We start from the raw sequence: 16257 nt of genomic DNA, 5'->3' as shown, positions 1-16257 counted from the left end.
AAGTATGTGTCCTTGAGTTAAATGACAACAGGCTGAACACATGATACCTCCTCTGTGTTACTAAATACTCAGAGGACAATGGCAAGCAGGAATGGAAGAGCCTGGTTCTGGCCAATTAAAGATGGGATTGTGCAAAGGCCAGGAGAGGTCACATGCAAAGAAGGTCAGCTTAGCCATGGCCTAAGATCAAACCTGGACCCCCAAGTGACATCTGAGGAGGCCCCCTAATGCCTACTTCTTGGAAAAGTGCAAAATAAATAGGTCTCTTGAAGAAATGAGTTGTATAGGCACTTTGGAATGAAAGACCTGGGGGACAATTGCAGTAATGACAATATCAACAATAATGGTATGAGCTATTTGTCTAATATTCAATAGATATTACTAAATACCTGCTACATGGAAGACTTTATGCCAGGTGCTTTATAAATATTATCTCTAATTTCCATAACAAATTTCAAGATAGATCTCATCTCCATATTACAAATGAGTAAATTAAGGCTCAGAGAGGTTAGGTCACACAGCTAGTAGGTGACAGAACTAGGATTGAAACCAGGTCTGAATAACTAGAGCTATGCTCTTTCCATTACAACAGACTGTTGTACCTGTGTTTTTTATGTGCAAATTGGAGCTAAAGCCATTTGAATCAAAATAATAAACTAAGAGTAAATAATAAAAATATATAAAAGGTAACTTTAAAAGAACTCTGCAATACATCATTACAAAATATCACATGTGAAGTAGACATAATGAGATTATGTAACATGGAAACTGGTTAACAATTCAATTGTGCAATGAGGATTAGAATAGTAAAAGTAAAATACAAGATTGAATTTGATGCCCTGAGATACCAACTTCTATACCAAATGGCTAGACAGGAGTCCCAGGAAATGTTCAGTAATGGACGTCCACATGGTTATGGAGTCACAAAGCAATGGTTGGCACAGTGAGGGAGAAAGAACAGGGACCCTAGTCAACCACTTAATACATAATCTTAGGCAACTTTACTTAATAGCTCAGAACCTCAGTTTTTGAACCTGTACATGGGAATCATAATATCTACTTCAGAACTCTGTTATACGTGTGAAGTGCCTAGCACGCCATAAAATAAGACTTAATAGAAATTATCTTGCTGTTTTGACTGCTGGTTTACATTTCTATTTTTCTCAGTCACCTGCATCAGAAATATTCTCGTGACAAGACACAAAGTCCAGTCTTTCAGTCTTTATAATCTACTGAGACTAGCCCCTCAAAGTCAGAAATGCAGCATGGAGAGAGGTATTCTTCATGAACAGGAAAGAAAAAAATATCTGCCTTTACAGATGCGATGGATTGTAAATAGTGAGCCTACACAATTCCAAAACCAAGCAATCCCCAGTCTGTCCTTTGAGATTCTGTCTTGCTCCATCACCCATGAAATGTGAGGACCAGAGGAGGTCAGAAACATTCCTCGAAACCACTGGCATGAAACAGCTGCACAGCAGCACCTGCCCCCACAACAGGTCGTCCTGTCCCTGTGACAGGTTGTCCTGGAGGCCTGGGCAACCTCTCAGGGGAAGGAGTGGCCCTTCCTCTCCAGCAGCTGGTGACCCTGCCAGGCTACCCCACAGCTACCTGTCGGATGTCATTACAGACTGAAGCAGAAAGATCAAGCTGCTTAAGAAAAGGACAGAGACAAAGGAAGGTTGCTTAACTATATGGCAATGACTAAGGCAGATTTAAAACTCATTTCTTCATCTTTTCCAGCCTCCCTTACAAGAATGTCTGTGACAAGGTTCCTCACCTTCCTGTGCTCTATTAAAATGAGCAAACACCTCCACCAATCCCTTCTTACCTTCATTCTTTGCTCCCTTTCTTTCAACACTCATGGCCTACTGGAAAGAACAGAGGCTTGGCAGTTGGCCCTGGGTTTTTAAACCCCAATCGTCTCATTTACTAACCATATAATCTTGGATGGACAAGAACCTTTTCCTAAGTTTCATCTGTGAAATGTACATGCTACTATCTATTTTGTAGAGTTGTTTTGAACATTAGAGATGCATACCTGGCATAAATTAGGAACTCAGTAAATTAGTTATTGGTAGAGATATTGCTTTCAATTTGACCCTCACACACAAAAAAAATCTATCACAAAAAATCCTCACAAAAAAAATCATTTTTTTCGAGTGCAAATACCAAGATAACAACCTCTAAATATCAACTTTGTGCCTTCAGACCCGACAACATAGGAGAAATAGCACCTGAGAAATCAACAGCTGGCCAAAGGGTGTCCATCTGAGAATTCTAATGAAGGTGATGACAAAGGCTGACATAGGAATTAGGGAATTCCAGTAACTGAAATATGGAAAAGATCCCCTACACCTCTTCTGATGCCTTATCTGACAGATGAGGAAATTGAGGGCCACGAAGGTAAAGGTTTTGATTAAGATCACTCAGATTATTTGCAAAACTATGACTAGGATTGAAATCTCCCAATTTACAGTTGAGAGGATTTTCCACCCAAGCATACTTTGGAACTCACAGCATGTATATAAAAGAGTTCAAAGAAGCAATTATTACTATAGGCCAAGAACTCTGCTAGGTACCCTCCAGCCGTTCTCTAGGGGCATACAGTCCTATGGCAGAGAGGAAAAGAGATGGTTCCAATGTGCTGTGATGACATGTACAGATGCCTGGGGTAAAGAAGAGCACCTTAGGTAGTAAGCCTTGTGGGGGCTATTGAAGGGAGGTTTTCTCAAGGGAATAAAATCTGAGTTGAGTTCTGAGGGATGAATACAGGCTACACTGGTAAATAGGGGAGGAGTGGTGTTGAAGGCTCAGGGGGTGGCAAGATGGGCTCCTCCAAGCAGTGCTGGGGTGCAAAGCGTAGGGCAGGGAACCCCAGGAGGGTGGCTAAGGAGGCAGGCAGGGGCCAGCCATCCCCCTCAAGATCAGCGGCTGCCATCCAGGAGACGCAAGTAATGGGCTGACAGCCAGGAGGAGAGCAGCCTGGGGCATTTGGGACCCATTCTTCATGGAACCTCAGAGGAAGGAACAAATTCAACTCCTTGCCCTGGCTTTAGTCCATGTAGGGGGTAGGGGTGGAAAGGTGCAGATGACAAAAGATGATCCGATTCCACTAACTCCTCACTGTTAACAAGGACATGGGTTCATGGTGACTGCTGATACTCTGCCCCCACTTACCACGCTGAGATGAACAGACACTCCTGGGTCAGGGATGGGAAGCTTGTGCAGAGTTTCAAGAAGCTCATTCCACTGACTCTCCTGAAAGAAATAAAAGGCCTAAGTAACAAAAGCAAGGCTGAGCCCTTAGTCAGAGATCTGCAGGGAGGTCTGGGCACACAGTGAGCTGGGGGCCCTCATGACTGAGCGAGTTGGAGAGGTGCTGGCCCCAGTACAGAAACAGATTTGATATTCAAGTAGAACTGCACAAAAGACACTGCTTATGACTCAATATAAGAGCCAAATTGATCCTCCCACACCAAGTTTGACATTTTCTACTCAGTGAGACACCTACCATGACGGCCTTTTATGGATCCTATACCATAAGCTCTTAGCAAATCTATCCTCTCAACTCCATAGCAACAACTTTTAAATGCAAACAATCCTAGTTTACAGGGTGGGGGTGGCTGGAAGAAATAACAATGACACTATAGATCTTGTCTTCATCATCATTACCCTCAATTAATTTTATTGAGTGTTCACTGGATACACACAGCAGCTTCCAATTATGGAAAGTTAAAAATGAACTACATACAACAGCATGTAATATAGGCTGGTGACTGTGCATTTTAATGAGTAAAATTGAGCCACAGAATGAAATACAAAGCAGTACAGATTATTCAAGTGAAAACAGATTCACCTTTAAAATGCTCAAAAGAACACTGCTTACAGAATTATCTGAAAGTTATTTCTCCTACCCTGCAGAATTCTCTGTGCTAATAGTAAAAAGATTATATTTGTATCCATTTTGTTATCTGATCCTCACAACTATCCCACTTTACAGATTGAAAACTGAGGCTCCCATGGGTGAAGCAAGTTGGCTCAAATCAGCCAGGTGGTAAATTGCACTGCTGGGAGCTAAAGGCAGGTTTTCTGTGCTCAAGCCCAGAGCCCTCTGTGCTGTCCCACAGCTGTCTTTGGTAGTGAATTCAAAAAGAAAAAGAGGATGTGCCCAAATTAAAAGGCTGTTTCAATCTAAACTCTGATAAATTGTTTTGAGTCTCTCACAGAGGAGAGAAATGAATGTGTGCACACTCACACAACTTTAATTTTGCTCTCAAACCATCTCAAATGTACAGAATAACTATAGGACAATACAAAAGTCTTTTTTACTGTACTAATTGAGAGTGAGATGCCAATATTATGCCCCATCATCCATACATACAAAGGACATTCTCCTTCATATTTAATCATCAAAATTAGGATATCAACAGTGAGACAACATTATCGTCTAATCCTCGGATCCCATCAAGTTTGGTCAACTGTGACAAAATGTTCTTGATAGCAAAATAATTCAGTTCAGAATCACATGCTGCCTTGAGTTGTCACGACTCCCTACTTCTCATCAGTCTGGAACAGTTCCTGCACCTTTCCTAGATTTGTATGAACTTAACAGTGAGATCAGCCATTTTGTAGAGTAACACTCAATTGTCTGATGTTTTCTATTGATTCAGATTTCAATTCGCCCCAATACTGATGATGTTCACTTTGATCACTTGATTAATTCATCTGATGTCTCTACTGTGAAGTTACTCATTTTTCCTTTGTGTTTCATAGTATTTTGTGGAGCAATACTTCATATAAATATCCCACTCCTTATCAAACTTTTGTCTTTTTACTTATTTTTATTAGTATCAACACATGGTTTCCTGTTTTATTCAATGGGTTATAATCCCTTGCTATCACTATTTGATTTGATACTCAAATTGTCCCTGATATGACCAGTGGGAACCCATGGTTCCTTCAAGCTCACTTTTGTGTCTTTCTGACATGTCTTTATCATGTTTTGAGCACTTCCTTATTTTTGGCACAATAAGATAGTCCAGGCTTATATACTTTCCCTGCTCTAGCCCTGGCATTAGACATTTCTTCAGGGAGCTCTTGTTCCTTTTAGTGGAAAATGTTATTTAGAACCCAAGATTTGAGTGCTGAGTGTGTGTCCTGCTACTTGGGTACTGTTGACCCTTTCAGTGGACAGAGGTAGGAAATATATTACACACCTGTAGACCCACGATACATGAATCTCTATTTTTATATCTATCACATATATTGAAAGCCGTGGGTTCATACCAATGGCTCTAATTCTAGTCCAACATAGGAATCATTCTAGTTTCCTATGTATTTATAACTATATTCTAAAAAAGTGAAAAATCTTGGCCTATTTTAACAGATGTACTTATTTGTATGTAACCAATCTTTCATCACTACTCCTTACCTCCCCATCCAGGTTGATGCCCTCCTTGCCCTGCCTGAATAGACATCCACCGTTAGGTCACCACTTTTCCTCCCTCCCACCCCAACAAAAATGCCCTCCCTACCCAATGGTGGGCCGCTGCTGCCCCCATGCCCACATTCTGATTTCCAGAGTTGAACTGTTGCCACCATGACCCACATCAAAAACACCTTCCCCTTCAGCACCAATACTCTCAGGCTCCGATGCCCTCCTCAGCCCCTGCCGTCTCTTCCACGAGGATGCCCTCACTGCCCCATCAGGGTCTGACACCCATTCTGGGTCGGTGATCCACACAGACACCCTCATCATGTACCTTAGGCCCCAGACTCCATGCTAAGCTAGCAGAGGTCCCTCCCACCCCACCCCCATTTGAAGCCAACGGTGCCCAAACTTGCCAATGACTTCTGGACTTGGGGAGGGAATTCTGTTTTTTAATAAAAGCTCTCTCTTCCTGTTCCAATCTGACTCACACCTTGCAAACAGGTAAGCCAGCTGTACACAGAGTCACTATCATCATCCATGTCAGAATTCTTTTAACCAGAAGAAATATATTAAAGAGTCCTGAGTACAGGGAAATAGATGGCACTACGACACAGCCCTGATCTCAATCTCTAGCACTGCAAGAGGCGGAGTCCTTCCTGAGGCAATAGCCTGGAGGATTGGTGCACCAATTTACAGGATAATAATCCTGTCTCCCCTATGTGTAGATTGTACCTATCCAACCTTTCCTGTAAAACAAGACCTATTTTTTAAAGTTTACTAAGTTGTTTTTTTTTTTAACTGACTGGAGCATAAATATGTGAGTCAATCTCCAATTCTAATACTGTTAAGAGCCTACATGTTAAACAATTCTATTTACTAAAGACATCTTCCAAACTTGAGTAAAAACCTGAACGTCTGACTGAAGTAAATTGTGAATTAGATATTGATGAACAAACAGACCCAAGGTGGCTGCCTAACTTACTCATCGAAGAGTAAATCACTTCTATTATGACAGAGTTCCCTGACACCTAAGCATCCTGACACCTGAGCATAGTAATGTAGGGAGTTATTCTTATTAGTTAGTCCTTTCATTTACTATGGCGTCTGGAATACACTTGAGTAAACTTGAAGATTCATCTGTTACACATCTTCCACCTTTTCCCCAAAACAGCATTTCTCTAAGTGTGTGAAACACTGGCATCTCAGAATATTAATTCAATTTGTCATGGAATAAAAAGGGTTTGGAGCCAACTGAGATAGGAAGCACTGAGTAACACAGGTTTCTCTACTGCAGGACTTCTCAGAGCCTACATACATTACATTAATCTTAAGGAGAAAAAAAATGAAACAGCTACCTCTCTCCCTGACCCCAATATTACTGAACTCTGGTACCTGTTTTATGGAGTATTTGTCAGAACTAATGTTCAATAGAAAATATGAGGGCAAAAATTTCTCTAACATTTAATAATAATGTACCACTTTAATTAAAAATCTTAGGCCATTTACAAAAAAAGAAAATATAAGTAATCTAACTTCTTATATCTATATGGACAAATATTCAACTCACTAATAATCAAAGAATGTAATTAAAACAATGAGACTTGTTCACTTGTCAATCAATTCCGCAAATGATGCTGGTGAGAGGAGAGTGTCCCAGGCACTCCTGCATATTGTTGGTAAAGGGCATCTTTTAAGAAGACTACAATTCTTCTGGAAAGTAGTTTGGTAAATGTTTTTAAAATGTTTGACCCAGGCCCCATTTGAGAGTCTCCTCTTAAAGAAACAATACAAAGTGAAGAAAATGCTTTATGCTTAAAATGCTAATGACTATACATATAACAGTGAAAAATGTTTGAGAGAAAAAAAATCTCAAGTTAGAAAAACTCCCAATAGGGAAATGTTTCAGTAAATCAAGGTACATGATATAATGCTATGCAGCCATGAAAAATATAATATTTTTACTAGCATGGGGAAAATGCTCTGTCTTTATAGTACCTGAAAAATATAAGCCATGGAAGTCTAAATACAGGTCCTGCTGACCCTTGACATCCACAGAAGGTACTTTATCATATGATTTCTTCCAAAAGTACATTAAGGTATAGCTAAACTTTGTAAGTAATTTTCAGACCCTTCAAAAACTTATTTATAAAAGCACAAAAAACCCTTCTTGAAATGGGAACTCAGGACAGCTGGCTTAGGTCACTTGCCAGTTAAGTGTTTTACTCACAAATCCCAGCTTTGCAGCATGACCTGAGCAATTCAAATTTGTGCCTCAGCAAAATTACAATACATATCATGAACTTTCAGGACTGCTTGGGAGTATTAGATATTACAAATATTAATTCTGTGAATGCTAAGGGGTTATGTTATTACTTAACTCAAAAAGAAAATAAAGAAAAAAAAAGTAAAGAAAGAAAACATCCCAAAATGCTAGCAATACTTATTTGGGGGAGTGGGGGTGGGGCAGGGGGACATGTTAGGAGTGATGTTTCTCCTCATTTTTACTATTTTCTGCACTTCCCCAACTTTCTATGATGGGCATGCATTACTCTTTTGGTAAACAACCTGATAAAATATAAGGCATGTAATATTTTTATAATCATGAAAGTGAAAGTTTACTCATTAAAAAGAATAAAAGGCAAATACCTGTCCTTTGGTCGCATAATCTGCCAAGACATTAAGCAGCTTATAAAATACTTCGAACCAGGGAAGATAGCTGGGGGAAGAAGCGGAAACACACGATTAGTATGCAGATCAAAAACTTTAACCAGGAGCTAATTCAAGACTTCTGCATTGCAGTTTTTCTCTACATCCTGAAGAGTCTTCCTGTCACAGGCTATGCCGGAAACAGAGACTGGTAAAATGCTAATTATTTCTGGGATTTTAAAAAATTGACTGTGTAAGGCAGAGGATTGGATGTCCATTATAAATTATGCCCATGCCTCAGAGCTAGAGCAGGTTTCTAGAGGAGAAATTCAAAGCCAACTCTGCAATCAGGAACCATCTCTGAATAGTCCCCCCAGGCCTCTCCCGCCACACGCACCCTTTCCAAGACAGCTTCTATTCAAGTTTCGCATGAGTGGACACACAGCCACACACATCTATAACCCTTCCATGGCTGCTGTCTGCAAGGTGTCCCGGAGGTTCCATGAGCCTGAAACCACTCATACTGTTATAGTGAATGTTCTACCTGTAATGCACCCTCTCTATACTAATTGCAGGTTAAGCTCTACCTCTCTCCATCCCCACTGCCTTCCACCTGGTCCTGACCATCATGCCCCTTAACTCCAAGGACAGCCTGGTCCTCACCTTACTCTACCCTCTATGTGGCTCTTAGAATGGGCTTCCTGAAACACATATCCAAGCGGCACATTGAACTGAATTCCTGCAGCAGTCAGTGCCCCAATCACTACAGGACTGCTTAGGATGGGGTTTGAAGCTCTTCACTGTCAGGTTCTTGCCTGTCTCCGGCTGTGTTCCACTTCCCCACAGGCATACTCCTCTCAGTGCAGCCTCACTCAGAGAATATTCAGACATCCTCGAGCCTGCCTTAGCTTGCATACACTTGGCCCTTTTCTCCCTCTGAACTTCATGGTCTGATCTGGCTGATTTCTACTCAACCCCTGGCAGTCCTGCACGACTCCTGGCCCAGCCTCTCTGGCCCTAATTCCCTCTTTTCTGTGCTGCTCTGGTCACACACATACTCCTGCTCTAACATTCTACACACCATGTGGCACTCAGCGGTGTGTCTGCCTTCCCAACAGACTGTACAAACAGAGAGGAAGTTTCCCATCTTGCTTCCCTTTGTCTTCCCAGGGCCAAGCATGAAGCCCAGTCTACTGTCAAGCTCCACGTTGGCTGAGCAAACACAACCGAGCAAAGACTAGCAGCAAGGGCATGGTAGTGCTACAGGACTGTTGCTGAAGCCTATCCCAACCTCCAGAAGTCTTGTCATCGAATTTAAATGGCTTTGTTCTCCATAAGAAACTTTTCCAAAGCGCCTGTCACATGAGCAGTGTCACACCCAGTGCTTGCTGTCCTGCTGACGTCGGCCCTGCTGCACTAACAGTGTTCGGTACTGATAGAGCTGGATGTGAAGTGGGGCGCTGATGCTGTGCACCTTCATCCTGCCAGGCAGAGGGAAATCACCACCCTGTACAGATTACCAGCTGTACCGCTGAGGGTAATAAATGAAGTGAGAGGCAATAGAGAGGACAGATAAAGTGCACGGTTCTCTATCATTAACGTCTGTCTGAAGCCAGCACATGCTACTGTAAAATTTAAGTAGCTTATCAAAATATACTGATAAGTAACTTAACTTTTCACTTCTATGACAGTATTATCACTGATGTTAATATGTTTCAATCAGCTCTGGCAGCTGCATATTGACTATTACAGAGCAAATGACTGCTGCCACTTCTCACAGCATTTACTTTGGCAGAGCAATGTAAACATTCAAGAGGGATTAGGAAAGAGATAAGTTTCTCCCTTCTTACGCTGTTAAATAAACCTCAACTGAGTTAAAAGCCATTATAGTAGGAACAATAAATCCCCTCAGAAGGAAACTCTTGCCCAGATTAGCAGACTCTTAGTAAACAAATTCAACCAAGGATTACAATTTTTTTTGCCCTGCAAGAAGAAAATACCACTAGTTAAATCTAGCATCTGAAAGTCATGAAGGGGTAAAAAAAAAAAAAAAAAAGAGGAAGAGAAAATATTTCCTTCCAAGAAAAACACAGCCTAAAGCAAATGAGAGAAAAGCTGAAGTCATGTTAGGATACTTGAAGTGATTCGGTCAGGGTGGATTCTCTGATTATGTAGGACTGTGGTATATAGGGAAGCAGTTTTGGCCACTGGGTTCAACTGGCCAACAGAGTTTGGGCCAGGAACCTCAAGCTCTGAGTCCTCCCCTGCTGTGAGGATGGAGAAAGGTCACGTGTAGGACTGTCTGGCCTATAGCAGGCAGTGCCCAAGTTCTCACACTCAGCCTCAACCTCACCAAATCAATTCTTTTTGGCTACGCTAAGCAAAACCCTCAGCCATGGAAGGTTTTGTAGTTACCCTGGAAATCAGCCATTTCTTTCTCCCTTTGGCCAGACCAGACACAACTGTTTCCCACATGTTGTCCCCTGTGCACTGACAGATGAATATCTAGTGATGGCAGTACTAAGGTCTTGAAACCAAAACCCAGCTGTCTTCTTCTTCAAAGGATCCTTCTTTTCCCCTGTTGGGAGGCCAGGGTTCACAGCTGAACTTTATCCAGTGGCGTTTCCTGTCCTGCTTCATTAGTGCCGGCACAACAGCTTCTGCTGCCTGCCGAGGTTGCAGGTGAAGATATGGAGACCCTCCACTCCATTTTGTGCTTGTCTGTCATCATGGAGTAAACATTACTTCCCAATCCAGAGACAGGAAACAAACACTCCATTATGCTGCACCTCCCTGGACATCTGAAAGAGTTCCAAACATCCCTGCTCCCCTTGCTTCCTTTATGCAACTGCTCAAGCCCTTGATGCAAGCATCAGTGTGCGCTAGGCTCAGTCCAAGGCTGGGGCCAAAAAGAAAATAACAAAGGGTCCCTGCACTCAAGAAGGCCATGGGCCTAGAGGGAAAAAGAGACACATACAACAAAGAGTAATAGCTACCCAGGGGAATCTAGAACTCTTTCCCAAGTGCTTTATTTAGCTTAGGCTTTGGGATCAATGTACAGAATTATAAGAGAGCATTACCATAACCCAGTCAGCACAGGCCCAGTGTGGAAATGTCAAAACGGGAAAAGCCTGCTTCCCAGGCACTGGCCTTGATCCAAGCTTCGCTCACCGAACTGTGGCTCAGGTAACTTTATCCCAGGCTCTGCCCTCACTCCCTGGCCTGAAAGTTAAATGGAGAGGCTTTTGTTCTGTGTGAAGCAATACAAAGTCTTCAACTTAAGAGCCAGACAGCACCCAAGTATTCCTACACACATGGTCTCACTGACATGGGCCATCACATGCCCTTATAAGATGTGGGGGGGAAGGTTCCAGAGATCGTGCATAAAGTCAAACAGCCCATGGTCGAAATCACTTGTAGAAAGCCTTAAATTGCCCCCAACATATAGCAGACATGGTTTGTATAGACACAAAGTAGTTGGCCTGAGTTTGGGCGGGCATATTGAATGAAAACTGTCTATATTCACATCCGTCAGTTTGTGAGCTGCCTACCCTCTAGTTGAACTCAGGAACTGAGTCCAACTGTGGATAGATGACCTGCTTTTCTAATCTCACTCCACTGAATGGACTGTCAGGATAATCATTCTCACTGCTGTGTATGTATGTATGTATAATATATATGAGCAACTCTGATAAATGCTGTGTGTGATGGGACCCCACTCCAGAGACTTAAGTATTAAAATAGAAAATCCAATTTTTAAAAGCTCTCCTACTTCTCTTGCTAACAATTCAGTTCAAGGCTACTCACTGAGCCCAAGCAAGGTAGGGCCATGTGCATATGATGGAGGGCAACAGTGACAAAGGCTGACCAAGCTGAGGTAGGTGACCACCTGGGAGAATAGTAGTTACGAGCAGGATGTGAGAGCTTAAGCATGGAGAGGAGGGTATCTTCCTATAGGGGCAACCTGGCACAGTGTTGGAGCCCAAACTGGGTGGGAAGGGTTCCCTAGTAAGGGCGAGTTAGGGCTCCAGCAGGATAGTGAGGGTGTCCACTGAAGGGGTAGCCTGGTTTAGAGTGTTTGGATGAGAACTCAAGAGTGGTAAGGATGGTGTGTAAGTAGGAGCAAGACCTGACTCCAGGTAAAGAAAACATCTGTAAGAAGAGAAAGGTGACTAGACTTGTGCTGGAACCTAAGAGGAGTAAAAGGAGTATCTGGAAGGCAGTCTGGTGTGGGATGTCAGAGCCCAAGTGGGTAGGAAGGCTTCCATGAAGGGCAGCCAAGCAGAGTCCAAACAATAGAGAAGGTATCTATGGTAGGAGGAGGCAGCAGTGGTAGCCCTACCTAAGATGCCAGAGTCCACACAGGGCGAGGAGGGCAGCCACAGAGGAGGTGGGATACAGCAAAGGGAGATGGGGTACCTACCAGGGAACAGGTTAAGACTGATCAAGCAAGTAAATACATAGTGGGAACCAAAGTTACTACTATCAGAGAAGAGAGTCAGAAATATGGATAGGGAGATAACAAAAAAGAACCTTATGGTGTTGAACTGGAAAAGGAATTAGATGTAACTGTGTGAAATCATGGAGATGATAAAAGAAATAGAAATACAAATGTATATATGTACATTTATATGTGTATGTGTCATACACACATTTATTCTCTACCTCTAGCCACTGAGGGTCCTGGAAGCAGAGGCACATCAATTATGAGCATGCTTAGTGTCCTGATCTTGGTTTCTAAGTACCATTGTCTACTAAAAGGAACCAGGGCTCCTTGAAGAAATATCTGATTCCAGGGCTAAGACTGGGAAATAGATAGTTGTGCTAGAAAAAAAAGGCAGTGCTGAATACATACTCAGGACATACCATCAGGGCACAAAAGCCAGTGTGGAGGGGCTCCTGCTGACAAAATCTGTGACAATTTGAGCATCAAGACAAACAATGATAAAAAGAGACGATATAATAATAAAATAGGAAATCATGATATAAATACACAAGTTGAAAGTTTGATGAGGAGGAATGAGGATATTCATCATATACTTTTTAATTACAAAGAGAAAAAGAATGGAGAAAACTGGGAGACACACTTTAATTAAGTAATAAATGGAACAAACTGAAATAGTGTGCCAACTGGTTGAATGCAATGAAAAGAATACAAAATATTTCTTTCACATTCCTGCCACAGAAGTAGAACCTCATTCTGAGGAAAAAGATAAACTCAAATTGTGGGACCTTCTACAAAGTAAGAGCTTAAATGTCAAGTTCATTGAAGTCTAGGAAACATTTAGGAGCTGTTCCAGAATATGGCAACTAAATGCAACATGTGATTCTGAACTACATCCTTATATATATAAATATGTGTATGTGTGTGTGTGTGTGTGCGCACGCATAAGCATGAGTGGATGGGGTCCAAGTATTACATGGTAGTATGTATCAAAATTAATACTTATTTTCTGATTTTGATGATTGTAATATAGTTATGTAAAAGAATTTCTTTCTTCTTTTTTTAAATATACACTAAAGTATTTGGGGACTACCAGGTATTATTTTAGCAACATCTCCCAAATTTTGTTATTGTTTCAAAAATTAAAATGAAGAGGAAAGAATCTAAGGAGTCTCATATTCCATCAAAAATATAATAAGTACACCAATTAGAGTGCACAGAATAATGACATGAGTTGGGAAAATAAAAAATTTTTAAACCACGGCCATAGGGAGCATCATCAATGGAGAGAAGAGCCGTTTGCAACTGTAAGAGTCAATACTTAACACACGCAGGAAGCTGTGCTTTGGCTAAGTATTGAGATAGGCTGTTCTCCGTGTATGGGAAGGAGGTTGGAAAGGGTGGGGACAAGGAACATTAGAGAAAAAACTCATAAGCCATGGCTTACAGGCATGAACCACCAGATTTGAGAACTGCGTGCAGATGGAATAGCCAGAGTAGGGTATGCAGGCTAGGGAGCAGGCGGCCAGACTCTGAGGGGACCTTCCATATGCGAAACCAGTGGGCCTCCCCTTTAACCTGTAATAGGTGGGGAACCAAAGGGGCAGTTAAAGAGAAGTAATGTTTTGAGGAAGAGTATTTAGAAACAAGTAGAAAGTGATTATTTTGCCCTCAGCATAGCTCAGAGGATCTCAACATTACCAGAACCTGTGTCCACTCTGCTACCTTAAAAAGAAAATCTTAGATAATACATCTAGTTATACAAATAGTTTGAAAAATATCAATACAATGCTCTGGTTCTAATATAAAAGAGGAATAAGAAGTACTTTATAATAAAGTTTTAACATTTAAACACTTGGGTGCCACAATATAGACAATACCATGAAGCAGTACCTCCCCTGCCGAAGGCTTCTGGCAAGGCTGCTTCATTCAAGTCCGGAATGATGAATTTAAGGCTAAGAAGAGTGACATGGAATATGGTCTTTCAACTTGTCTCAGAAATTTCCGCTGCCTGAGGAACTCTTAAAACTGCATCTTGGGTATTCTAAGGGAGGTGTCCCTCTCTTAGCACTGACCCGCTAAGCCTCCCTCAGCCCTTCCTGTTTGACCTTGCATCTACCCACGCTCCTGTCAGTATCTCAGTAGGTCACACAGTTACCCAAAAATGCAAATGAAACTACAACCCTTGCAAAGGATGTAGGGTTTCATGAAGCCCTCGTTAGAGATGCTGGACACATGCTCAGAGTTGATGTAAAAGAAAACTTAGCAGCATTAGGCCAGGTAACAAGGAACGAAAAGAAAAAAAGGAAGGTGGCTCAACACTCACATAAAAATAAAAAAAAAAAGAATTCAGTATTAAGGGATTAAGCAAGGTCTTGGGGAAATTGAAGTCCTCAAATACTTTTGGAAAATGATGCCTTATATGATTATGCTGTCAAAGTGAAACAATCGAAAGTGTTATTATGTCAGAAAAATTATAACCCTCCCCTAAAAATCCACCTGCCTCATTATTTATTCTAAGAATTAATGCAATGTTGGAATAAAAGCTAGATTTTGTTGAAATAAAGTTATTCTCAAAAGTTTTTCTACATAAAATTCTAAATAAACTTTCTCCCCATTTTTACTATAAAATTTTGGTCACCACTTTCACGGATGAATTTTATTCCCAAAATATGAGGCCCTCCTGGGTTTACCCTACCTACATGAAGACTCACCATAGTTTATAATACATGCTTGTGTTTTCCATCTTCTCCATGAGTGTCAAATCCATGAGAGTAAGGATCCTGATGTGTACTGACTGTATAATCTCTAACATGTGCCTGGCGCACATTAGACACTCAATTAAGTCAGAAATTCCCTTGACACATGTAATTCATCCCTATAGTTTCTACTAAGATCACTACCACTAGAGCTATATAGCATAACAGTCAACCAACTCTTGTTGGGAGGCAGGGCTCCAAATTTAGGAAGCAGCATTTTGGTTAGGAAAATGACGCAGAACCAAAAATGACTCCTGCCAATGAACTGCTGGAGTCCATGACAAATAGTCAGAATAGAGGGAGCGATAGTCAAAATAAATCAAGAAGTACCCACTAACTTAAGGTCCCTTGCTCCTTGCCCCTCCTCCAACACAAGTAAATCCTTCTACCTACTTTTTTTGTTACTACCTCAGGTACTTATGGAAAAATGTCACAAAACCAAGCTGATTATTTTTAGTTTGGCAACTTAATTTTTCAAGCACAGGTGAAATTTTTTAATTGCTCAAGAATCCTCTGTCAGTGAGGGCACCAAGCCCAAGCTCCCCATAGAGTCTGCCTGAAACTCTTCCTTCTTTTTCCATTTCTCACCCATGCCTCCTGCTCTTCGGAAGATGACTCTTCTCTTCAAACTGACGAAAAGAAGAGCTCTAACATAAGCTTTCTTCTCTTCTGCTCCTACACTCTCATGCCCTCCCTTCCCACCTACTTGGACGGGGAGAAGACCCTACATCCCAGCCACATGGTCTTCTTCAAGACATATCCTCTCCCATTATACTCAGCCAATAAGCATTCTCATCTTTAAGCACAAAGCAAAAACCAACTATATGTGCTGGTCTACAGGTCTTAAACTACAGCCTTAGCACCAAAGTGTACACATTCCTCCCTATAAGAAAAGCACACCACATCCTCCTGAGCTAATCACATTAAGCTTCCATGAACATCTAGAATTTAAAACTGAGGTGACATTTACAGTC

General features: G+C 41.5%; 1 protein-coding gene across 12 annotated transcripts in view; it reads right to left on the bottom strand.

The window, feature by feature from the left end:
* Window positions 1–16257, bottom strand: part of DENND1A (DENN domain containing 1A) — a 538445-nt gene that overhangs the window by 249027 nt on the left and 273161 nt on the right. For all 12 annotated transcript variants that reach the window (XM_073224730.1, XM_073224762.1, XM_073224757.1 and 9 more), the window contains 2 exons: window positions 8081–8150; window positions 3181–3261 (listed from right to left, as the gene is read on the bottom strand). In XM_073224730.1, the coding sequence (XP_073080831.1) occupies window positions 3181–3261; window positions 8081–8150 (151 nt within the window). The remainder of the gene's footprint in view (window positions 1–3180; window positions 3262–8080; window positions 8151–16257) is intronic.

This window comes from Manis javanica, chromosome 2 (assembly GCF_040802235.1).
Source record: "Manis javanica isolate MJ-LG chromosome 2, MJ_LKY, whole genome shotgun sequence".
In the NCBI taxonomy this organism is placed as follows: Eukaryota; Metazoa; Chordata; class Mammalia; order Pholidota; family Manidae; genus Manis; species Manis javanica.
Note: the sequence above shows the minus strand (reverse complement) of the source record. Positions and strands in the feature narration are given on the sequence as shown.